At 38.7% G+C, this 26,388-nt stretch overlaps 1 protein-coding gene across 8 annotated transcripts in view; it reads left to right on the forward strand.

Annotated features, from left to right (window-relative positions):
• KAT6B (lysine acetyltransferase 6B) overlaps positions 1-26,388 on the forward strand; it is a 201,310-nt gene that overhangs the window by 158,969 nt on the left and 15,953 nt on the right. For all 8 annotated transcript variants that reach the window (XM_042961103.1, XM_042961102.1, XM_042961101.1 and 5 more), the window contains 2 exons: positions 70-231; positions 3,493-3,586. In XM_042961103.1, the coding sequence (XP_042817037.1) occupies positions 70-231; positions 3,493-3,586 (256 nt within the window). The remainder of the gene's footprint in view (positions 1-69; positions 232-3,492; positions 3,587-26,388) is intronic.

A 26,388-nucleotide genomic window follows, 5' to 3' on the forward strand; every position in this document is an offset into this window, starting at 1 on the left:
CATATAAAAATGATTTTATATTGAGCAATATTTTTATGTTAAATAATGTTGTCTGTTTCTCTTTGCTAGGTTGATGGGAATATGAGCAAAATTTATTGCCAAAACCTTTGCTTGTTAGCCAAGCTCTTCCTGGACCACAAAACGTTGTATTATGATGTCGAGCCATTCCTTTTTTATGTCCTTACAAAAAATGATGAAAAGGGCTGTCATCTGGTTGGATACTTCTCTAAGGTAAAACAAGAGCCAGTATGACCTTCATTTTCGTATTCAAAATGTTTTTGGGAGAGCCCAGTTCTTTGAACAAGGCCTTTTTTTATGACTATAATTTGAATAAGTAACACATTCTGCAAAGCTCGGGTTCTTGTTCAGAGCTTATTAAGACAAACAAACAGTAAAAGTTGTGCCTAGAAAGTGTGTAGAGGACCTCAGCACAGTTTGCTGCTGTCTTGACTGTCAGCAACCATGTAATGTTATAATTGCTGCCTTGCAGACCACCTAGCATCTTTGATTTTTTTTTTTTTTTTTTTTTAATGTTAAGCTTATTTTCCTTTCCCTCCCTAAGTGGTGTCAACCTGAAGGTTTCAGAGTAGTGTAGCATTTAAGAGATGGTTCTCATTTCTCCTCACTGTATTCCCTCTGTGGTCATCAGTATCGCAGTGAGTTGGAACTTTGGCATTTGGACAGTCAAGGTGATATAATGACTGGGTTTACTCATTTGTCTTTTACACTCTATGCTATTGTTTTAAGATCTAAAGCAGCCTCGCCTTTAGAAAGCCTGAGTATCTCCAGCTGTTAATACAGGGAAGCCCTTGACATATTGAGTGGTTACAGTTTGTCTTTTTTACTCACATTCCTCTGTTCAAAGGCTTCTGAAAATAACTCATAGGCAATAAGGAAAAACTGAGTCAGGTAATAAGCTTAACTTTTCTTAGGCACCTACAAGATAGTTTAATGTGCCAGGGTGGTAAATTATAAGATTTCTATGCACACGGTAAATGATCTGAACCCTGTATTTTATTTATTTTATGATACATTTTTGCATGTTGAGTAATAAATGAATTTTAATGAATCTTACATAATGTAAATGGAATGCTTTACGGAAGTGTCATTTTCATGGAATATCAAAAGATAGAATATATATGAAGGTCCTTTACAAACTGCAATTCTTCTAAATTTGAGATTCAATCCAGAAGTCATAAATGAAACTGTGAATGAGTGACAGCATTCATGAGAAATAGCCTCAGTATTTTAATCCACACATTTGGTAAAGCTCCAAAACAACAAAAAAGACAAAGTTAATTTGCACATAACAGATTCAAAAGAGGACAGAGCATTAACACAAGATAAAACAATAAATAGGAAATCTGCTTATATAATGTGTAAAATATCTTACCTTTGTATAGGTTTATAAAAATCGTTTTCTCCAATCACTCAAAAAGAATAGTGGTCATGGGGTGCCTGGCTGCCTCAGTCAGTGGAACATGTGACTCTTGGTCTTGGGGTTTACATTCAAGCCCCACATGGGGTGTAGAGATTACTTAAAAATAAAATCTTAAAAAAAAGGAGACAAGAATAGTGGTCATGATTTTCCTTCCTGTTAGAAAATGGCATTTCTTTAAATGTGTCTGTATTTTAATGTAGATGCTTAATGGTGCCTGCTGTTTTTGGTCCTGCCTTGTCTCAAGTTGGCCTCTGGGTCTAGAGTTGATGGTGTCTGTTAAGGTTTTAGTCTCTGCCTCTCTTCTCCCAGGGGACCCACCATCATACTTAGAACAAGCTAAACTTTTCTCATTTTGTCACAGCTTCTTTTACAGCATGGCAGCAACTACTGTTATCTCTTACTGTACATGGAAAACTCATTCTTTGGCAGTGATGTAAAACAAAAATCTAAAAAACAAGCATTTAAAAAGTCTAGGTGCATGCACATTAAACCATATTGTAATGTGCCATTTGGAGTGTGAAGGACTATGGCCCTTTGGGGTTATACTTAAACCAAATTCTAGAGGTTATAGCCAGAGGGATGTCCAAGATGTCCTAGAAGAGTTCAGTGTAAATCATTCCATGCTTTTGACTTCCCAAACAGATAGTAGTAGATGATTTTAAGCAGGAGAGAAAGAAGAAACAGTTATTTTATCCATAGATTAGAATTTAGCTATAGTAACACGTGTTAAAGGGTGGGGTGGGGTGGAGGGGAGGGTTGGACTGTATTACAATGTCTAAAGGAAGGAATGGTTTGGGACCAAAAAAAATGACATAAAGGAGGAATCCTTTCAATCCACAATACTTGTCTTTTTAGATAGAGTGACTCATTTGTCTGACTTTGCAAAGAATATTAATTACTTGAACCCTTGGCACAATGTGCACATCCAGTGATGGACAGTCCAGTTTCTTAGGGAAACTGACACATGATTTCTTCCTCCTCATTTCTTAGAGACTCCCAAGGACAGCTACAAATGTGCAAGTGTTGGGAGCACATCTTTTTCACAAAGAAGTCTCTAATTCTGCCCTGTAGGGTTTTTTCCACAACAATTTCCTGTGATCTTTCAAATAGGTTCATTAAAGATCTGGGTGTTCTGAAGTTATTCTTTCATGTGGTTAGTACCATTTGTGGTCAGTCTTATTTGTGGTTTATATTTGGCCAGAGCGTTCACAACCTCAAAAGCCTTTTCCAGATCTTCTCGGTGCAGGCTCTGGCTGCTTCTGTGTACTCTCAGTTAAATATTGCTGCTCTGATGCCACATCCTATGAAGATTGCAAATTTTTCCTTAACTATAAGAACTGCTTCCCTCCATATTCTTCTCATTCTTCCTCCTGGTTTTATACTGTTGGTAACATTTTGGCCTCATTTTTGTGTGGAGGCTTTGGGGTTTCTTGTTGCTCTTGTCTTTTTTGTTTTGATTTGTTTTCCTGGTTTGAAACGCAGATTGATTATTTCTCGAGCTTTTTACTTTGAATGTTTATCCATGAGACAGATGTATTTGTGCCGCTCTACCTACACATACACTATTTTAGTTTTCACTGGTCAAGGCAGAAGACAGATGTTACAAATTTGTAAGTTATTTAACAAGGTAGCCAGCTAAATCCTACCTTAACCCCGTGGGTGACTCTCTGGATGGTTTGTTGTTGTTGTTGTTGTTGTTGTTGTCGTCGTCATTGTTTCCCCACCTCCCAAGTTGTCTGAGCAAAGAAGTCATTTCTTGCATAATGTCTGTGTTCAGTTTCATTTGGCTCATATTTACTTGGATTCTTTATTCATATTTTATGGTACCAACTTTCAAGTATAAAAATGCAAATTGAGAGGCATGCCTGGAGTTGATGGTTTGTTGTTAGCTGATAGTTTGATTGATCAACACAGTAGGATTATTCTGCTTGATCCTGACCTAACACATTGGCTCACCTTAGTGGTCTATTGTACAAGGACACTGGCAGGTGCAGGGAATTGCCCACTTCAGCAGAGCTCTGACATACTTGATCTGTTTCTCCTTCCCTCAGGAAAAGCTTTGCCAGCAGAAGTATAATGTCTCCTGCATAATGATCATGCCCCAGCACCAAAGGCAAGGATTTGGACGGTTTCTCATTGATTTCAGTAAGTGAAGTGCTTTACTCACTTTCATGATCCAGGGAACTGATGGCTGTTAAAGGAAAGAGTAACACATAAAACTTTATTTAACATACTTTGTTGTTTTTATCAACAGATAACAGGTTTTCTTTTTATATTTGCGTAGGTTAGAAAATCTTCCTCAAGTGAAAAATGTACTGCTGCTCACTTATTGTGCTCTAGGAAATTGAGACTAGATTTCTCAGCAGTGTCACTAGCTCACAAAGCCATTACCCTGAATGAACCGGCAGAATTACATTCCAGTCCGTGGTGCTCATGCTCATTAGCACCAGAAGAGGCAATTATTTGTGATTAAAGCTAAAGGAAGTATTATTTAAAAGGATTTTCAGCTTTCTAAAATTTTACCTATAATCTTATCAGTACAGAGCAAGAAAGGGATATCTGTATTTAGAAAAACAATTCTTTAGGTGGCTTATCCGATGAGCCTTTGTACTAGAAATAACTACCTTGTTTTGTTAATTTCCCTTTTTTATTATAGAAATTATTACAATGTTTTATCTAGAGGTTGCCCAAGAAATTATTTTTTATACACAATTGTATCTTCAGAGTCTCTTCGATTAAAATTGGAATCCTCTATAAAAATATGCACAGGATAATGTAAAAAATATTGGTAGTTTTTCCTCCTTGTTTATATCATGTAGGGTATGTAAATGTAGTGCTAAGGCGACGTATGAAGAATTGATTCAAAATATCCAAGTAACACAAAGGCCAGGTATCTCATGATAATAGTAATTTCTGACCATGTAAAAATCTGTCACTAGGAACGGTGCGCTCCTTCATTAGCAGATTGTAGTTTATCTGATTTTAAACGGAAAGAAGGAAAATGTAGGAAATGACTTCATCTTCATAAGGTGCATATCACATGCAAAAACCACAGTGTAAATATGCTCGAGGAAAATCATCAAGAAGTAATGTTGAGTTCAAATCTATATTATAAGATACTGAAATATTAAAGCTGGGGTATGAAATGACCATATAGTAGTTTTGGACTGATTTGCACACTTTATTGACATTGAAGGATATTGTTCTTTTTTTTTTAAGTATTTTTTATTGACTATTTTTATATATTCAGATAACATTTCTAGTTATTAATTAATTATCTTAGTCTTATTTTTTGTTTCCTGATCTAGTTATCCTATGGAGGGCCATCTTACTAGGAGTTTACCATTTTTATCTTACAGAGTTCTAGGTGCAATCACTTCTATGGGCAAGTCCCTTTTTTTGTGTGGCCACAATTTAGAAGCTGTTCATCAACATTATAGTTTCTAATGTGCATAGCAACCATCTGAGCCTTAACCTTTTGATACTTTGAGTATCTGCATGCCCACGGAATAAGGCAAGCTCCTTGGCTCAGTGTTCAAGGTCTCCCAACACCTAGTTCCAGCCAGTTTTTTGAAGTGTTTTCATGGGCTAATCTCTTTTTCTGTAGATTTTCTGAGCATGTTTCCATATTTCCGTTCTCTGTGCAATCCCTTCCCTGAAATGACCACTTTTTCCTTCTCCAGCCTCAGTCTGTTCAGAATCCTACCCATTATTAAGAGCCACCTCAAGAGCCTCTTCTGCTTGATCCCACCTCTTGGAGATTCATCTCATTCCCTTCTTGGCTCCATATCTCTCTGGCATAGCACTTAGACTCAATTCCTGCTTTTGTGGTGATAACTGATGTTGAATGTCATATTTCCAACTCACTGTAAACTCCTTGGGTAACTTCTTTGCTTTCAGTAGGACAGTACAGTCAATAATCTGCATTGGATGTATTTTTTTCTTGTTTTGAATTGAATCTCCAACGTGATATATGGTCACTGCCCACAATAACTTTCCACCTAAAATTAAAAAGGCACTAGTACTGACTGGAAAAAAGTGCAAGTCTCTAAATATGGTAGCATCTTATTTGTACAACACAATCTGGTAATGAGGCGTTTTATTTTACATAAGAGAATAACCCAAGAACAAAGACATTCCCTTCAAGTACTAAATCTTTATGTTAGCCACTTTAGTGAAAACTGTATTTGAATCTGCCCTGTAATTTTAAACAGGAACTATGGAGCCCATTGGAACTTTTCTGGATTGCTCAGGGCCATCATGACAAATGCCATCCATTAGGGTGTGCCCGGGTAGTACAGTGCGGAGGGTATATTTTTAGATTTTCTCTTTCCTGTACCCTTGACATTGCCCCTAACATGAGATTGGGTTAAGGAGTGTGGGTGAATGATTTGAATGAAGTTGGAAAGGAGTTGGTGTTATTCCTTCAGAGGAATGGAAACTAGGGGACGGATTTTATAATACTCAAAAAATGGGAACTGGTGTAAGCCCAATAGAAATTAAATTTAAAGCCAAAAAAATTCCTTGGTCACAAAGGTTTTAAAGAAGATAGAGTAGGCTGCTGAAAAAATTGCATCTCCTTCTTTGGAGTTACTTAAAATAATGGTAGATAAATATCTTCCCAGAATGATTTAGATCCAATCTTACAGAGTAAGGAGATAAACCCCATGACCTCTCATAATCCTTGTCAACCTCATAATTAATTCAGAACTCAGGGCAAAACAGATAACCAAGGTTACTGCTTTTCTAAAATGTGCTATGTTTTTAAGTTCCTTTGAATGGTTAGATTTATTTTATTTCTATTTTGTACGTGAGCCTGAGGGACTTTTGGTCAGGGGATATATTTTCAGTAATTCAAATAAAGTTGTAAGGCAGGAAAATGTTTTGTCTATAGTAACTGCTAGTTTAGGAAGCCAAAACGAGATAGCAGTAGGAAGAAAGCTGTCGCTGCCCACTTACACAAAGGATTAGAGATACAGGTGCAATGCATTGTGTAGTGTGTATGTAAAGAACTGCAAATCCAGAGCTTTGAACACTATTCTCCAGGATAGTCCAAATAGGAGGAATGGTCATGTATGGGATCAGATGCTGCCCTTGGAATAAGTTGTTTTCTCACTCTTCCCGGGACAGCCTGTCTCCAGTTTGTCAGAGCATGGCTCCCCAGTACGTCATTTGCAGAACTTGGCCAGAGTGATTTAAGGGTACCAGCTCCCAGCCTGCTTATAAACCACCTCATGGGTTTTGTGACTCTTTGCTCAGAACTTAAGTGAGAAGTGAAAGGAGTGACAAGGTTGAAGCTGGTAGCACATCTCTTTCTCCTGGAATCTGAGATTCCTTCTCTTAGTCAGGAAATTTTTAAGTCCTCCCCATCTCTGTCCACACGCACATACACACACACCTCAATCATGAGTTCATACTGTAACCTTGCATTCCAGATCAACACCACCACACGGTTTTATTCTATCTTTCCACATTTCCATATTTGTAAGTCTCTTCTCTGACAGTGAGAAACTGGACTTGCAATTATCCACAACATATTTCCTTATGTGCTCAGCCCTAGACTACACATTAAGTAGTTGCAGAATTGCTTACTCATACCATCTAGAAATCCAAACCTCCTAACTAGAGGTCAATATTTGTATATGGGTTTTTCTTTTTTTTTTTCAACTTTATGTTGAGTGTATTTAGTCAAAATACTGTGTTCAAATGTTACTTGACTTCATTCTTTTTAATTTTTCCACCTTCAGTGTATTCATTTGAAATATAGTTAGGCTTATTTGTTTGTTATCCACATTTCAGTTTTTTTCTCTGTCTTTGTTGCCTTTTGTTTTGAAAACATAAAACATGATTTTCAAAGTTAAAACTGTATTAAAGGGTACACTCAGAGAAGTGTCACTTCCCTTCTTCATTCCCTCTACCCACCCCCAGCCCTCAGTTCTTTCCTGCAAAACACCAGCCTCATTGGTTTCTCTTTTATCCTTCCCATGTTTCTTTTTGTACAAATGAGAAGATGTGTGTTTTCTAATTTCTCCTCCTTTCTTACACAAAACTGATCATACTATAGATAGTCTTTTACAGTTTGCTTTTTTCCACTTAACTGAAAACCCTGGCTCACTCCATTACTACTTCCTAGGGATTTTCTTTCTGTCTTCTGTAGCTGCATGGTACTCCAATCATGTGGATGTCCATAGTTTATGCACCTGCTCCCCTGAGCATGGGCATAGAGGGTGTTTCCAGTATTTCACAGTTTTAAAAGGGTGCAATGAGTAGCCTTGGGCACATGCTAATGTAGCAGTTTTAGTTTGTTATGTATACTGTTGTTTAGGACTCTGCTTGGCTGGGCAGTAGATAAGCTGATAATGAGTTGTCTTTTACTCAGGCCTGCAGAGCCAGAACCCTGCCTGGGGAGCAGGATGCAAAACCCGTCCTCCTCAACTGACCCAGTGAAAGCAAACTGATTCAGCAGTAGGTTGCAGAATGTTGTGCCAGGTAGTGGTGAAAGAAGTTGGCATCATTAACTTACTGGTGTGTTTGTTGTAAATGCACTTATCTGATTCTAAACTGGATAATGGAGGAGAACGAAAAGAGTGACTTCATTTATTTTTTACCTCTTCGTGAAACGTTTGGTGACTAGGGGCACCCTGGTCTACACTCTACTAAACACCAGTGACAAAAATGAAGAAGACATAGTTCTTTCTGGGTGGTCAAGTTCACTAACAAGTCAACAGTTGCTGGATAGTATGTTCGTATAGTATATATTGGGAGCTCATAAGAAGTTGAATGAAAACATTCCTGACTAAGGGGATCTAAATCATGACCGTGTGAGGAAACACATCAGATGTTTGGGCAACTACGAAAGAAACTCCAGGTAGATGAAATACTTAGATAATTAACAAAAAATGAAAACACAAAAACTTTTAAAAAGTGAAAAAAGGATATAAAATTATATGGTCTTTGGATGGTCAAAGACATCCTAAGCAATAAGCATTAAACCAATGAAAGAAATCACAAAAGAATATACACATGGGATTGACTATATAAAATGGTAAAATGTATTAATATTTAAATGCAACCATAATGGGAAAGACGTTGGCAACGCACATGCCAAACAACTCTTTGATGGCTATAGTATTTAAACAAATATTTAAAAGGAAAGGTTTGATAGTGTTAAAGCATAAACCTTAATAGAAAAATGAGCAGACAACATAGAGGACATGAATGCAGAACGCACAGAAAAGGAGCATCCTTGGTGACAGCCACACTGCTGACATGTACTGAGAGTCTCCTATGTGCCAGCCACTTTCCTAAGATTCCTGACCCATCCAACCCTCACAACGCCAATTGAGACATTTTATTCTTGGTATATGTGTAAGGAAACCAAGGCACAGTTAACACAAACAATAAATAGTGCACCTGCAATTTAAGTCCGAGCACTTGGACTCTTAGCCTCTTTGCTCCAAAGTCTGTCAAGTACAAATGGCGAATTAAAATGTGGGGGGAAATGGTTGGTGATTTAAAAATATAAATTCAAATAACTGAAAGATTATAATTTTTTGCCTACCAAATTAGCAAAGCCTTTAAAATATACCCATATTTAAGTTGACATAGATGGACACTGTTACATTTACACTGGAAAAAGTATAAATTGTTAGACATTTTCCAGAACTTTGACAGTATATATCAAAAACATCTGAAAGGAATTTATTCTAAGAAAATCAACATACTTTAATCAGTATGCATTAATTTCATATTTAATGTAACAACATGTTTTGTGTTATTTTTTTAAATACTGGACATCCCTCCTCACTTCACCCTCTTCCCCAATTATAGCAATAGAAACTCATAGTAGAAAGTTAGAAAAACATAGATAAATTACCAAGAGAAAATTAAACCCCTCAGACTTGTGGTACTCAGAGAGTTAATGTTTTAGTATATTGTCTGTCACAGTGTCATTATTTATTAATAGAAACAAAAACTGAAATAGCCTTGATAATTCAAAGATAAGAGAGAACCATTCCCCTGAGAAAATTGTGGTACATCCATATAATGGAGTATTATTAGCTACTTAGAATTAAGAATTATGTTCTAAAGAATTGTTAATAAAATAACAAGATGCTTATAATAAGCAAATTTCAAAATTGTGTGTGTGCACACACACACACACATATATATATGTTCTCAATTGTGTAAAAAGTATACGCAAAGAAAGTAAAGAAACACAGTTCTAGATCATCTCTAGAATTAGAATTACAGGCAATTTTTCTTTTCTTACTCATACTTTTTACTGTAACTAAAAAGAAAACTAAGAAAAATCTGTGAAGGCCTGACCTAGGGGAGTGTGGCAATGAGGCTACATGGAAACAAGGCAGGTATTTTCCTGTTTATTCTGCAGCAGGTAGATCATGTTGCCTTCACTTTGATTTTGAAGATTCACATGCAGCTTTCCTTGGAGTTTGGAGCTCAGCAGGGGTATGCATTAAAAGGAGCTACTGGCATACTGGCATAGTGGGCATACTGTGGTAGTTGAAACCATAGTTGTGGGTGAGGACAACCCGGGGAGAGTGTAGGGAAACAGCGCTGAGGTTGGAGTGCTTGAAGTTCCAACATTTTAGGGACTAGAAAGGGTTTTGAGGATGAGGAGGTTATCAAGGAAATTGAGAAGGGTCCAGAAGTAGGAAGAGGATTGAAGAGAATGGTTTCAGGGAAGCCAAGAGGTCAGCCTTGCAACAACAGTAGTCAAAATCATAGCTGATCTTTGTGGACCACTTAAGTGTGTCAGGCACTTGTCACCTACCTGAATTACACAGGTTAATTTGCTCAATCCTTGCAGAGACCTAAGGAGGTTGGTTACTGTTATCATCTCTCTTTTGGAGGCACAGGGACACTAAGAAACTTGTCCAAGATCACTCCGCAGCCAGTGTTTAGTGCCCCAGAGAAGATTAATACACAGTGTAAGAAATATACTTTCGAGGACTGTGGTTTGAGTGGAATTTTAAAAAGTGAATTCAGAAAGCTTGACCATCAAGGGCTGGGGGCACAGGAGCCTGGCTTTTGTTTTTAAACTCCAGAGATTGGAGCACTGGTGGAAAGAAGACCGGGGAGTAGTGACGGGAAAAAACAAAAAGTGATATCTAGATGGGTTGTTTAATACAGATTCAGAAGATGGGGCGCCTGGGTGGCTCAGTCAGTTAAGTGTCCAACTTCGGCTCAGGTCATGATATCACGGGCCATGAGTTCGAGCCCTGCATCGGGCTCTGTGCTGACAGCTCAGAGCCTGGAGCCTGCTTCAGCTTCTGTGTCTCCCTCTCTCTCTGACCCTCCCCCGTTCATGCTCTGTCTCTCTCTGTCTCAAAAATAAATGAACATTAAAAAAAATTTTTTTTTAAATACAGATTCAGAAGAGGCATTTGACGAAATTCAATCTTCTTTCCTTATTTTAAATAACCATACATACTAACTAGAATTATAAGAATTCTAAATCTTATTATTAACTCTTTTTCTTGTTTGTTTTAGCCTTGGCATAATCTTGGGGAAGCTATAAAGGGTAGATGATAGTGGGTCCAAAAGTCTACAAACTTACACCTTTGGTTTTTTTGAGACTAGTATATAGGCAACATGTTTATCAGTTACATAAATTATCTGCTAACTGTACATTTAGGCTTTTTTTTTTTTTAATTAGTGTCTGTTTATTTGTAGACTAATCATGTAAGTTTATAAGCAGATTCAATTCTTGGCTTTCTTTATCCAATATTAAAATATCCTGTAATGTCTCAGGGTTTATCCTTCATGGAATAGGACTCAAGAGGAAGTAGGAGTGATTGAATTAGGTACTCATTTCAGAAGTCTCCTTTACTGACCTTTTCTGTGATTTAAATAGAGGGGTTTCACTGTGGGTTTCATGAGGAGTATCTACTATTTAAAAACTAAGTCTGTATTTAGTGAGTGCTGCTGGAAGGTGGGTGCAGATGACCCAGTTTTGTGCCTACAAATAATGACTTCGGTCACATTTTAAGTATAGTTAGCAATGTTCTATGTACTTCTCTTTTCTTAAAAATGGCGCACGCACACATGCGCATAAGAAAATAAAAATGTAAGAAAAATAAAAAATATAAGAAACCTTGAGTACAGCTTAATATCTAGTTTTTTTTCTCACTGAGAATTATCAGGTTAATCTTCTACACCTTATTCTTTAGCCCTTTTGGTTCTAATGACAGGCATCTATCTCTTAGTTAGGTACCTAGAAAGTCCCAGGCTTATCTTTTCTTAGTCTCCTTTTTAAAACTCTTGGCTGGTTTCCTAAGGAAGTGCTCCGTAGAAAAAGAAAGCATTTTCTACCTGGTTTCCTGCTTCCTACTTCTCTGCCCTTCTAGGTCCATCAAGGAGAATTAGAAAGAAAGCTACATACCTCATCTCTACCTAGTGATCTTGAGAGGGTAACCATATCCTCTCTCAAAGAGAAAACTTCTTCCTCCACATCTTAGATCCTACTGGCTTAAATGTTGTAATGTACGATACCTAAATTCAGGAATACATGTCATAGTAGTTGAGATTGTCAGCTAGCAACTTCCAGTTTTAACAGTCTGCCTTCTAAATACAATTTGAGTTAAACTTAAGAATACTTTTATTTTTTAAAAAATAGAACTACCCTACGACCCAGCAATTGCACTACTAGGTATTTATCAAAGGGATACAGGTATGCCGTTTCAAAGGGACACATGCACCCAGCAGCACTATTAACAATAGCCAAAATATGGAAAGAGCCCAAATGACCATCGATGGATGAATGAATAAAGAAGATGTGATACACACACACACACACACGCGCACACACACACACACACACACACACACAATGGAGTATTACTTGGCAATCAAAAAGAATGAAATCTTGCTATTCGCAACTATGTGGATGGAACTAGAGGGTATTATGCCAAAGGAAATTAGTCAGAGAAAGACAAATATCATATGACTTCACCCATAAGAGGACTTTAAGACACAGAACAGATGAACACAGGGAAGGGAAGCAAAAATAACTTAAAAACAGGGAGGGGGACAAAATAGAAGAGACTCTTAAATATGGAGAACAAACAGGGTTACTAGAGGGGTTCTTTGAGGGGGGATACTAAATGGGTAAGGGGCATCAAGGAATCTACCCCTGAAATCATTGTTGCACTATATGCTAACTAACTTGGATGTAAGTGTTAAAAAAAAAAAAAAAAAAAGAATACTTTTATTCTTTTATTTTTTATTTTTTAAGAAATTAAGTTGAATACAAACCAAGCTATGACAAACTTTGATTTTGTTTGTTTGTTTTATTTTGAGAGAGAGAGAGCATGAGCATGAGCCAGTAGGAGCAGAGAAGGAGAGAAAGAGAATCCCAAGCAGGCTGTGCACTGTCAGTGCAGAGCCCGGTGCAGGGCTCAAACTCACAAACCATGAGATCATGAACTTAGATCAAGAGATGGATGCTCAACTGACTGAGCCACCCAGGCACCCCTAAGTAGGAGTGTTAATTTAGGAATCCAGTTGGTTGGATTCTAGTAAGCCATGTTTTACCTGACTGTTGGTAAACTCTAAGGAGCTGAGACTGTATATACAGAGGTCACTAACTTCTCTCTGAAGACAAGTCAAGTATAATTTCAGGATAGGCAGGTTCTTCCCAGAAACTGGGTCCTAGCCTGACAAGCCCTGGTGACATATCCCATTTCTCTAGCAAGAGTTTCTGGGCGTCGCTGCACTTTCCTTTAGGTGATCCAAGAATGGTTATAGGTAAGCTCAGATCGTAATACCTTCAGCCCCATGGTGGCCAGAACTCAGATGCCTCTCACCTCATCCTTAGCAGCCTTTTCCTTTTACCCCAGCGAGACATGTGAATTTTGTCTCATCCATGATGGGGTAGAGGTCATGAAGCACACAATTGGGGCATCGTTTCTCCCTTTAGGTTGCAATATAAATATTTCACTCTCCCCCATTTCTGAGCCCCATAAGCCAAGCATCAAAGGTGCGTTTGAGGGACTGTAACAATGGCTCTTGGGGACATGTTATATGACTTAAACCCTCTTATTCCCTGTAAACAAATTGAATAAAGGAGCTATAAATTTGACATGTGGTATTTATTTGCTTATGCAACTTTTGCTTAATCGTTTTGTCTTTTTTCAGTGGCACTGACCATAAAAAATGCTAAAGGCTGAGCAAGTGCAAAGTCATTTAGAAAGTTGCATGGGTCTTTCATATATTTGTTGTTTATTGCCCATTTCCTTCACCAAAAGTAAGATTCCCAGGGGTAGAGACTGTTCTCTAGTCCCACCTCCTAGAAGAGCCTGACACGTAGTAGGTCCTTACTATTTGTTTAACTAAATGTTAAATGAATTACCATGAGGGGAGCTTTCTTGATATGCTTTCTCTCCCCATATGTGATTCTTATGAAGAAGAATTTTGTTTTATTAGAACATCATCAGTCAGCTGTTGGTTCACTTCCTTCCAAATGCTGTCCGGTGTGCCCTGCTCCTTTCGAGGTCTGGTGCTTTTGTTTCAGTGCAGCCTCTTCAAAAGAAAGAAGATTGCCATTATCCACTATAAACCTCAGGCAGAGATGAGGGCTATGACAGAATTCACAGTTACACACAGTTGGTTGGAGAAAAACTTCTCCTTTCCTGACTTTTATCAGATAATTCATTTCTTTATGCATTTATTTTGGAAGGAAAACTCCAACTTTACTGTTCAGGAACTGTCAGGAAAGCTTTTTGCTTTGCGTAACTTTCCCCAGCAGCTCACCTCCCCGGGTGAGCGCAGTCAAAGCGATCACTAATGAATAGTAAGTTAGGCTTTTGAAATGGGGCTCAAGTCTTTTCCAGCCTTTTCTGAGAGAGTAACCCGTCTCCACACCTCCACCACGACACTTGATCAGACCAGCAGCTGTGTCTTCAGAGTTTTGCTGGCTTTTGTTAGACATGTTTTGACTTCTAGAATCAAGTATAATTTTATATTATAATATTTTAATAGGATTCTAGTTTATAATATAAGGAAAATGACTACTTTTCCTTATTTTCTCATTATGTTGCGCTAAAAGCCTTTGCCATGACTGTTTATTACACTGGGCTGAAATGCAATATATTTTAATATGTTAAAGATAACATCAAGGTTGAAAATTGAGCTCTCCGTGATTTATTCAGAGGTTGACTGTTACCGAATGCATTGAAATGAGTTGCATGAGGCAGTGTAGCTAACGATTTATTTATGTATCTTTTTTTTTAACAAAGCTTGTCATAAATAAGAGCAAATAAATATAGCTCTTATGCAATAGTTTGTATTCATTGTTTCAATGAAAACATTGTAAATATGAAGCATACAGTCTGTAGCTACCATTTTGCCTTACATAGTTCCGAATTTTTTCAAGATTTGGCACGCAGGTGGATTTTTACTAATCTTTTGTCTGTTTGGATTTCTAATATTGACTGGCATGTGTAGTGAGTCATTTCGAAATGCTGCTACCAGGGAAATTCTGTTCACATAATTAATATCTACAAACCTGTGTTCAACAGTAAATGGAACCTTAACAGCACCATCACGAGAGCCAGGCTGATTCACTGCTGAACTCCAAGCCATGAGCACAGTGGGATACACATAGTAGGCATGCCAAATAAAAATTTGTTGTGGGAGTGAGTGAATAAAGGCATGCCCAGATCTTATCTGTGCTCTTCTCTGTGTCCCTGACAACACCTGCCTCATTCACCTGGCTGCCTATGGCAATTGGTGCTTAACCTGAGATCTCTACCCAGTCTCTGTGTTTTCCACTTCTTTATACCCTCCTCACTTCCTTCAGTAAACATGCTTTACGTGGGCTGTACCAGGGTTGGCCTAAGTGATAAGGATAAAGGATAAAGGTGAGGATGAAGGATGCCAGCCTTGCCCACAGAGCCATGGGTGGTCAGACACACAGGATTCATCCCAGGTGTGTGATGCTCCGTGTTTGGGTGGCTCACGGGGTTGTGCCAGTACTGAAGGGGAAATGCCTCCAACTCCCTTTTCATTTTCCCAGTTAAGCAAATGCATCATCAAAACAAGATCAAGAAAGATTTTGTTCTGATTGGTTGAGATTAGTACTATACCTGGTTTTAGTTTCGAGGGAACCATTCCCCTTGAACGTATTTTCCAGCTTGTAGAATTATGTTTGAAACACAATATTCTAAGGTAAGAGTTGGATGATGTCCTCTCATAATGGTATTTCTATCCAGCACATCTATAATTTCAGCTGCCTGTAGGGTAGTATTTTTTTTTTCCACATCAATTTGTTTTGGGTGAAGCAAAAGATTTTCTCTCATTTGTTTAGAATTCTGGTAGGAAAATACGAGTTAGGAATCTGAGTTTTTTCCTCCACCATCAATTTGTGGTTAGTTTGTTTTTACTGTAGTATTAGTCCTACATTTTTACATGTACTAATACAAAAACCTCTGTTTTGTAATTTTTTTCTATGGAGTCCTGCTTTGGGTTAACATCGTAGAGGAGCTCCTTTTTTCAACAAAATTGTTTTAAATTAAAATTTTAAATGCTTTCAAATAGCTGAGTGGATTAAGAGCAATTCAGTTATGCATGTAACTATTTGTCCACATTGAAAAATATATATATAATGTGATTATATAGCAGAAGGAATTGAGAAAGTGTTGGTGACATCTTGAGAAAATATAGGCAGACCTTACTGTATACGGTATATTTGCATATATCCTTTTTGGGGGGGCAAACTGAATCATTTAAAGTGAAGTAGAGTTCTTAATGTAAAAAGGAGCATTTCTTCATTCATACTAGACAACAAGGAAGAAAAAATTACTAGGGTCTTGTCAAAAGGATTCAGGATTTAACTTGAAGAGGTTCCCACTGGACAACGAATATAACAGTAAGGACAATTGCGATTAAAACTCATTAAACTCACACATTTGTAATGACATTTAAAAACAAATTAAGGGGCTCCTTGGGTGGCTTAGTTGGTTAAGTGTCCAACTTCGGCTCAGGTCATGATCTCACGGTTCGTGAGTTCGAGCCCCACATGGGGCTCTCTCCTGTCAGTGCAGAGCCCGCTTTGGGCCTCTGTCCCCCTTCTCTCTGACCCTCCCCCATTTGCTGTCTCTCTCTCTCTCTCTCTTCCTCTCTCTCAGAAATAAACATTAAAAAAAAATTAGAGGATGATAAGAATCAGTTCATTATCTTAAAAACTGGCAAAAAAGCATTGAACTTGCCTTTCCTATATGAATGATACCACTGAGTAACCAAATAGTAAATGAGGGAAGACATCTTTTTTTTTTAATAAAAAAAAAAAAAAAGATTACTATTTTTTTTTTGAGAGAGAAAGAGACAGAGTACAAGTGGGGGAAGGGCAGAGACAAGGAGACACAGAATCCAAAGCAGGCTCCAGGCTCTGAGCTGTCAGCACACAGTGCACAGTCCAATGCAGGGCTCAAACTCACAAACCACGAGATCGTGACCTGAGCCAAAGTCGGACACTTAACAGATTGAGCCACCCAGGCGCCCAAAGGGAAAACATCTTTTTATAAACATATTCCAACTAACAAGTGAAATGACAGAATTAAGATATGACCATTTTGCAATTCTGTCAATGAATTAACTGATCTACCTAGACATCGAACTTCAACAGCAGCACACATTGTGAAAAGGGGGACAACCAGAAATTACGTGTCTCCTGATCAAGGGACATACCGTCACCTATAGTTTTGCCAGAGGATCAAGCCTAAAGTCTGATCAAGCCTCTGGCATTTTTCAGAACACAGAGGAAAGAGAAATAAATTGAACCGCATCACGTGAATGCAATCAGCAAAAACCAGACTGTGGAAACTCTGTAGGTCAAATGGCCCTAGTTCATCAATAGATTAATAATAAGGAAAAGAAAGGGGGTGGTGAGGGGAACCCATAGACTAAAAGAGACTTGAAAGATATGTTTTTTTTAATGGACAGTACTATATTGTAGTACCTGGGGACATTTGAGTGATAAAAGTATAAAGAAACACAAAGGATTGTTATGAAAGTTGGGATAGTGGTTACTTGTGAGGGGAAAAGGAGGGATGATTGGGATGGGACAAATGAAACGGTTTTCAGGACGGCTGGCAAACTTCTATTTCTTGGTCCTGGGTGATGATTACAAAGGTAATCAGTAAATGTTATTTGTTTAATGGCATTTTCTAGATCTGTGTTTTATTTTTGCCTTTTTTGTTTTTTAACAAAAGTGAAGGTCTTAAAATGGGAGTTCACACCCAATGGTATCTATTTTGGAGCTTAGATTTTTGTAACTCTTAAAATGAAAACTTTGGTTTATTGGTGGCATTATGTTAATGATGTTTTTAAAAGAGATACAGTTTTTCATCTTTACTGCTTTAAAATCAAAATGCAAGTACATGGGTATTTGGATATTGGGATCTTCTCCACTTCAGACTTTGCAGAGCCAGGTTTTTTTTGAAGGAAATGTACTGAAATTTACCAGAATCATATCCTCTGAAGTGCTGAGTTGAGTCCATTAGAAAACTGCATTCCTGTAAATTGTGCTTCCACTCTTAAACCTGGAGAAGCATAATTCAAGGGTGGTGTGTTAACAGATAGTGATAAAATGGTGTATTTAGACAAAGAATGGCCGGGCAGGTGTGGATGGGGGAGAAAATAGGGAACAGAGAGGCCATAGAGATGGAGAACAGACACTGTAGCATTCGAACATCTCTTGTTGCCTTTCTCTCCATCCCTCCATCTGTCTCTCCCCTTTTGCCCTCCCCTCTCTCACCCTGTCTCACTTCCTTTCTCTCTCTTTTTTTCTTTTTTTGATATAAAATGAGGGAAAGCAACACTGGCAGACACCATAACTATATAAAATTGCCCTTCCTTCCTCCTAGAATGCTGGGTGTTCAGCAGTTCCGATGTTTGGGACAGATCTTGAAGCACCAGGCACCATGCTTTACAAAAGAGAAAAGATGTTAAAATTTAGATTTTAAGAAAGGGAAGGTAAAAGCCTGGAATGTCTTAAAATATGCTGAGATGAAGTTTTGCTGATTATTTATTGCAAAACAGGCTTCCTTCTTCTTAAGATGATGGTTCTCTGTTCATAGATTAGAAGCTCTGCCCTGTGGTTTGCCCAGTGTTGGAGCTATTCCCCATGAATTTCAGGAAGTTAATGAGATTTTTTTCCTACCAAAGCAGAAGATATGTCTGAGGACTCTGACAGCCTTCTACCCCTGCAGCTTTTCCCTTGCATCCTGTTAAAAACTTGGAAACCATAATGAATGTTTTTAGAGAGAAAATAAAATGAATGACGCCTGTGAATTTGTTTTAAATGTTGTTTATTTTAACAAATAATTTAGATAAGTCTTTCCTGAAAAGGAAGAGAAATCATCAAGTTTCATCAATAATCTGGAGCTTTTCAGAGGATTACTTTGAAATATCTCCCTGCCAACTTTTCATAAATTGAGTATAACCTTTCTTTGACCTTATCACACATAATTAAATAGCTGTTGAAGGGTTAAAACCAACTAAAAAGCAATTCTGTATCTTGATCTCTATTCTCCTGCAAAATTATACAGGAAGTTTCTTTTGGTTCTCAAGCGGGGTAATTACAAGAGACAGTTACATAATTTACAGTTTCAATCTGCTCGTCCATAATCACACACTTCCACCTAGTTGTATATACCCCCATGAGTATCTGCCTTGTACTTTGATTTGTAAATGATGATTGCAGTGTGATTGATTGCTTGCCTGTAGCATATTGAATTGATTCTTAAAAATGAACTTTAGCTGTTAACATGTCTATTTGAGTTCCTGTTATTTATGTAGTTTGTGGTTCTTGCGTTCAAGCAGATGCATAGTAGTTAAGAAATTAAACTCCCAGAGCTTTTTTCCTTATTAAATTTAGAAAAGGGAGTGTCTGTATACAACCTAACTAGAAGAGTGCCCGGAACACAGTAGGCACTCAACTGTGGAACACACTACTAAACCATTCCAGTCCTTTGAAAGTTGAATGGAGATTCTTTGATTGACAGTGACCCCACAGTAAAAGGCTTACAGGGATAATATTGGTATATCGTGGCCAAAGCTGGGCTAATATTAATACATTGTTACTGAAATCTCAACTCTTAAGTGCTGCTGGCACTTAAGGGAGGCAATCTCAACAGTGGACTTGAAGAAAGCTATCGCCTACTAACTGAAGGGGTAGTAACTGACGTCTTTAAGTACTGCTGGTGATGATATTTCATACGGTTTTGTGTTTCCCAACAGCTAACGTCTAATTTAGCCCATTTGGACTTTAAGATTCCTGTAGGATCAAAGGCTAGATGCCTACATGACACCAAATCTGCTGGCAAACCAGCCAGTCTCTTGGTTGAACACCTCATGCCACCCCAGCTTCCACCCTACCCTGTATGTGCCGCATGTGTGTCAGAATGGGCTCGGTGGTAAGCCTGTGGGGACACCACCATTTATTGCCAGAGGCTTTTTACCTCAAATCCTGTTTGAAAGAGAATGGGAGATAAATAAAAAATCAGCTTAAAAGAGAAGTTTTCGATTTCTGTAGACCAGTGGGATAGGACTGTTTGTCTGGATGACCTGAGGAGAACCGAAGATAGTTTCTCTACCTTTACATTTTCAGCATTAATTGATCGATCAGATTGGGTGATGGTCTGTGCTTTGATTTTAGAATGTTATCTCAAAAACTGACAGATTCCCTTTGAAATGTAATTCAAAAACAAAGAAAACTTGTAGAGAGATTTGTATTCTCCACTTTTTCCTTTCTTCAATCTTGCTGTATATCGGTGTTTGCTGTGTGAAAGCTTATCACTTAGAATTACAACATTCTTCTGTTTTAGAAAATTATAGCTGGTACACACACACACACACACACACACACACACACACACACACACACACGATTTGGGGCGGGTTGTGGGAGAACAAATGGAAAGGAGAGTCGCTTAGGGCTTGGTTCTGAAATCACTGGCAGTGTCCACGCTTCCCCCTTAGTCTACGGGTAGGATTAGACCTTACAACGAGATGTGAACTTTCACAGCTACACCCACAGAACCTCAGACCTATAATAGTGAGCAAAAGAAACTCTAGTTTTTGCTTTTATTAGCTTACTTAAGGAACATTTCCATTGTAATGTTTTAGCAACAGGAGAATGGTCTTACAGGTGAAGCATTACAAGTTATATGCAATTATTCTCTTGGAGCAGTTGTGTTTTTTGAAGTGTGCATGTTTTTAATGCAGTGTTTAAAAACTTACAATTTCTCAGTGGTAAATTTTTGTTAGCAGGATTTTGTTTCTTAGAAATTGTGAAAATTTTAACTGAGTTTTAACTTGGAAAAATTAAATTAATTTCTGAAACAGTTTTTCAGAATGAATCTCTCACGTGGACTTTTACCTATTTATAAGAATGGAAATAATTTTAAAATGCCAAATAGTTTCATCTTAAGAATTTTGTGTGTGTGTGTGTAAATTTGTTTTTCCTAAAACGTGCCAGGATTTAAAAGTGATTTGAGCTGCGGAAAATCAAAAGAGGTCAAAGAGGAGGGCATTATTCTGACATGTCTTTCAAATTTGTATTCAAAGGCCATGATAGTGCTTTATCATTACCTAACTAGATGTGCCTCTGGGGGTGAATCAGAGCTTTAGTTAGATTTGTAATAGGCAGTGGGCTTCATGAAGAATGTGGTTACTTCCCAGTTATATTTAAAGTTATTTTTAAAAATTCCTCCCCAAACAGTTTAGTTTGGGAATAAGTGATATTGACGAGACCTCTTGTTCTCTTATCATTTAAACCTTTGTCAGCAATGCAAGGAAATTGAGAGACTGAATCTATTTCATATATGGTCATTTTCTTGGAACAGAAAATTATATTCTCCTAATCCACCAGGCCAGAACCTTGCTGGTGTGGTGACTCAATGCCATATATAAACAAATATTCCTTAAACGTCTAAATAAATAAAACTCCTGTGAAGTCTGTCACAGAGCTTTCTTTCCCCAGTGACCATCTCCTCCCTAGCCTCAACTCTTAGATGTGTCCATTTCCCCCAGGATTCACCATCTACTTGGATTTGTCATTAGTCACCACTGCTACTAGCATAGCCCTTTGGGGTGGCAGAGGTGGAGAAGGGGGATTGGTGTTTACCATTCTGGCCATGGTGTCATCCTCAGGACCCTTTGCTTAATATAACCCGTAATGCATCTGTGACCAGACTGGCCTGAAAGAAGCAAGAGTTGAGATTGGGGTAAGGCACAGACATCTGTAGTTTGTAAAAGCCCCTACGAGATCCTAATGTACAGTCAGGGTTGAGAACCATTGGGCTAGCCTAGAGGATAAAGAAAGAAATAGAGACATTCTTGGTGATTTAGATTATCAGTTACACAATTACCATTAATTCACTTTTGGCCTCTGACTGTGTCATAGAGGTCTGTCTCTGGCCCTGGTCATCCTCAATTCAGAAGTGTGTTCACAGGTGTTTCACCCTCCTCAAAGGGCACCACAGAGGGAGGAGCATCCTCTTTCCTGCTGCCTGATGCCCTATTTGTGAGTTCATATAATAGGTGAGTTCCTATATTCCCTGGGTGACTGACACACAGAATGACCACCTCCTTCAAGGGAATCCACACCCGGTCACAGAATCATGGAACTCATCTGTTAAGTTCCAGCATGATCTGTAGGTTGTGCACAAACACACAGCGGCAGGGGAGTCATGCCCCTACCATACACACCTTCCACTGGGTAGGGTTGAAGAAGCATCATTCCTCTTGCAGTGGACTTGGCCAGGAAGCTGGGGGGGTGGGGGTAGTACTCAATTCAATAAGAAAGTCTAGAGGTACCTCCACATAACTGAGCCAGAGCCCAGTATCCTAAGCAGTCTATGAGGAGCTTGTGAGAAGAGAGATCTTAAAAGGGCACTTAGAGAGACAGTCTAGTTTGTGACCCAGAGTAACCAGCCTTTCTTCCCCAGAGACCCGCTGTCTCCTTCCTCTGGGTTTCACAGGCTCAGACCATTTTCCCAGGGACACACTTGGGTCTTCGAGAACATTTGGGTCTTTGTTTCATCTGTCCTGGGACTGTCTCAGGGTTCTTCTGACGCCCTCAAGCAGTCATTGTTATTGTGGTTTGAAGGGCTTGCTGTTTCCTAAGGATAGTCCTTGAAGTTAAGGACTTAAGGGCCAAAGGGAATTTGGGGGGCACAGAACTATTCTTGCTGTGAACTGCAGTCGCCACTTTCTTAAGATCATTACTGAGGCAGAATATGTGGGGTTTTTTTCATGGCTTCTTTCTTTAATTAAATTTATATTTGGGTGGTTAGCTGGGGGGTAGGGGGAGGAGAACTTTTGTCTGAGGCACTGGAGTAAATGGAATGATTTTCAGATGCCTAAGGGAAAAGTAAGAAAAGCTCTTCTTAATCTGACCCTATAGAGCAGTCGGTCTTCTTCTTTTTGTCCACATTTCCTTTCCCCTACATGAAGTATACCTGGTCACCCAAACGATCACCTTGAAATTTCATTCATTTACTATGTTGAACAATGATAATAGCTAACACCTATGTTGTGTTTCAGTAACATGCCAAGCATGGTTCTGCATCCTTTGTGCTTATTCATTTAATTCTTACTACAACCCTAAGAGATAGGTATGATTATTCTCCAAATTTTATTGGTGAGGGACCTGAAACACAGAGAGATTAAATAACTTGCCCAGCCAACGTCACGTAGTTGGTACATAGTAGACCCTGGATTCCATTCCAGGCAGTCTGGCTTACCAACCTGTAGTGCCTCTTATGACCTGCCATACTTTATTTAGTAAATGCCATATTGTTTTAAAATACCTGTGGCCTTGGTGCCCAACTTTTAAAAATTCTTGTCAGTTTTTATGTAAAGCGGATAGTCTCAAAGTATGATCCAGGGACTCCTGGGGATCCCTAAGGCCGTTTTAGGGACTCTACAAGGTCATAACTATTTTCAAAGTAATACTAAAGTACTACTTGTCCATTTCACTCTTATGAATGTACATTGGCATTTTCAAGAACTTTCATGACCTGTGATAATCACAACAGATTGAGTACCAAAGCAGATATGAGAATGTAGCTTCTCTCTTAAGCCAGACATTGAAGAGATTTGGAAAAATATGAAACAGTGCCAGTCTCCTCACTATTTTTTTTAATTTTAGACAATATTTTTTCGTAAAAAATATGTTAACCCTTAATGGGTTTATTGGTTCTTAATTAATAAGTATTTGTCAAATTTCTCTAAAAAATTAATAGATAATGGCTCTTATAAACAGAAGCTCTTAAATAATTATTTTTTTTTTTTAATGTAAAGAGGTCTAGAAACCAAAAACTTTGAGAACCACTGATTTAACATATAAACCCTTGGAATGCAAGTGTGGCCCATAGTATAGGAACTTGTTAGAAATGTAGGGTCTCCGGCCTACTGAATCAGAATCGAGTTGTAATGAGAGGTGACTGTATAATGAAGGTTGAGAAGCACAGGCATAGAATTTATGAAAAAAGCCACTCAGCAACTCAGTGATCTCTTGCTAAATATCAGTCTGGTGGGGCTTTGGAGATTCCTGGACCCACTTCTCTACCACCAAGTTGCTGGGTGAGGGAGGTCTCCTCGCCAAGCTGAGATTGTTTAGTCCTCCTATCCAGTGGCTCTCCTATTGCATACGATGGTTTTAACATCCTCATCAAAACCAGCAGCTCCATAGCAGAATTTATAGCAGTGGTCCTCAAATTTGTGTGCATCATAACCACCTGGAGGGCTTATTGAAACAGAAGTGCTGGGGCCTTCCCACAGTGTTTCTGGTTCATAAGTCTAAGAATTTGTGATTTTAACAAGTTACCAGGTGATGCTGATACTGCCAGTCTGGGGGACTTCTATAAGAAGTAGACTGAGAAGTCTGTGGAAAAGTCAAGCAATATTTACTCTAAGTTGTTATGTAATTAATTACTTCAAGCCCATAGAATTGTGAGAGAAATGTCTTAAACATTCACATTTTCTTTTTAAAAAAAAAAATTTTTTTTTAACGTTTATTCATTTTTGAGACAGAGAGAGACAGAGCATGAATGGGGGAAGGTCAGAGAGCGAGGGAGACACAGAATCTGAAACAGGCTCTAGGCTCTGAGCTGTCAGCACAGAGCCCGACGCGGGGCTCGAACTCACGGACCGCGAGATCATGACCTGAGCCGAAGTCGGACGCCCAACCGACTGAGCCACCCAGGCGCCCCAAACATTCACATTTTCAAAACCAACCTCTTAAAGTATAAAATATCTCAAAAATTCAAAATTTCCATTTTTGCTAGGGAGGCATCTATATCTTTTAATAAATGGATGGGGTGCCTGGGTGGCTCAGTCGGTTAAGCAGCCGACTTCGGCTCAGGTCATGATCTCACGGTCCGTGAGTTTGAGCCCCGCGTCGGGCTCTGTGCTGACAGCTTAGAGCCTGGAGCCTGTTTCAGATTCTGTGTCTCCCTCTCTCTGACCCTCCCCCGTTCATGCTCTGTCTCTCTCTGTCTCAAAAATAAATAAACGTTAAAAAAACATTTTTTTAATAAAAAATAAAAAAATAAATGGAAAGTAGTAAGAAATCAGGCAGGTCACAGGTCATCTGGAGCACTCTAGTTCTCTGAAAACAGTAGGAAGAGTAAGGTTCAGCTTCCTTTTTTACTAATTGCAAAATCATCACAAAATTTCAGCAGGTTCTTTATCACTATTTAAACTGATAACACGGGGGCGCCTGGGTGGCTCAGTCGGTTAAGCGGCCGACTTCGGCTCAGGTCATGATCTCGCGGTCCGTGAGTTCGAGCCCCACGTCGGGCTCTGGGCTGACAGCTCAGAGCCTGGAGCCTGTTTCAGATTCTGTGTCTCCCTCTCTCTGACCCTCCCCCGTTCATGCTCTGTCTCTCTCTGTCTCAAAAATAAATAAACGTTAAAAAAAAAAAATTTTTAAACTGATAACACGCCGATCATCCACTTGGTCACAAGGATGCTTAACCCTAGAAACCAGTAACAGATGACACAGACCAGTGAATTTCCATCCTTAATCATGAGATACATGGTTAGAGCCATCTGATTTCCTCTGCTCAAGACCTGCCATAAATCCCTGGCCTGGTGTCAGTTCCCAGGCTTGCAAACCCAGTGCTGTCTACTGATAATGAACCTTTCAGCAAAGTTTGCTGAGCTAAACAGGTGTCTGATGAAAGGTGTGTAATCCTTGAAGATTATCTTCTCCTAAAAGCAGCCAGTAACCCCAGACTCACACAATCCAGACAGATGGGAATTGGGAGTAGCTTGCCAGAGTTCACACTTTGTATTTGAGGAGGTTCATATGGTTTGGTTCCAGATGGTAGAAGATGAAGGTGTGCAGGAGTGAAGAGTGGCTGCCTTTGTGGGGGGAAATCCTTATCCATGAAAATTATTCCATTTCTGGTCCAGCCTACAATCTTGAAATATTACTAGTTTAAAAGGAAGGAATGTTTCACATTAAACAAGGGTTAGCCTTGCAGTTAATACGCTGGGAGCTCAATTAATTTGGGAATTTAGGTCTGCAAAAACAAATCTTGACCTTGTCCAGATAGTTCCTTCCTTATCCTAAAAGATCTGTTTACACAAAGGCAACTTTCTACCACTTTAACCATTTCAAACACAAGCAATCATGATTCTCTTACTACAAGTAGGTCAGCCTGAACAGAGGTGAGGTAAATTTGGGTCCTACGTAATCAGTACAGCTTAGACATGCTTACCTTTTGCAGACACAACATTGGTCTTAACTTTCCCTTTAAGCAAACACCTTGATAATCTTTTGAATTAGTGTGTGGTCCATACACCAAAACTGAGACCTCACCTTCCATTGGGTAAGTAGTTCCAGTGAAGCAAAAGAGAAAGCCACCTTTCTGTAGTATCAAGATAGTTGATGTGGGTGAAGAGTTGATGGG

This window comes from Panthera tigris, chromosome D2 (assembly GCF_018350195.1).
Source record: "Panthera tigris isolate Pti1 chromosome D2, P.tigris_Pti1_mat1.1, whole genome shotgun sequence".
NCBI classification, from domain to species: Eukaryota; Metazoa; Chordata; class Mammalia; order Carnivora; family Felidae; genus Panthera; species Panthera tigris.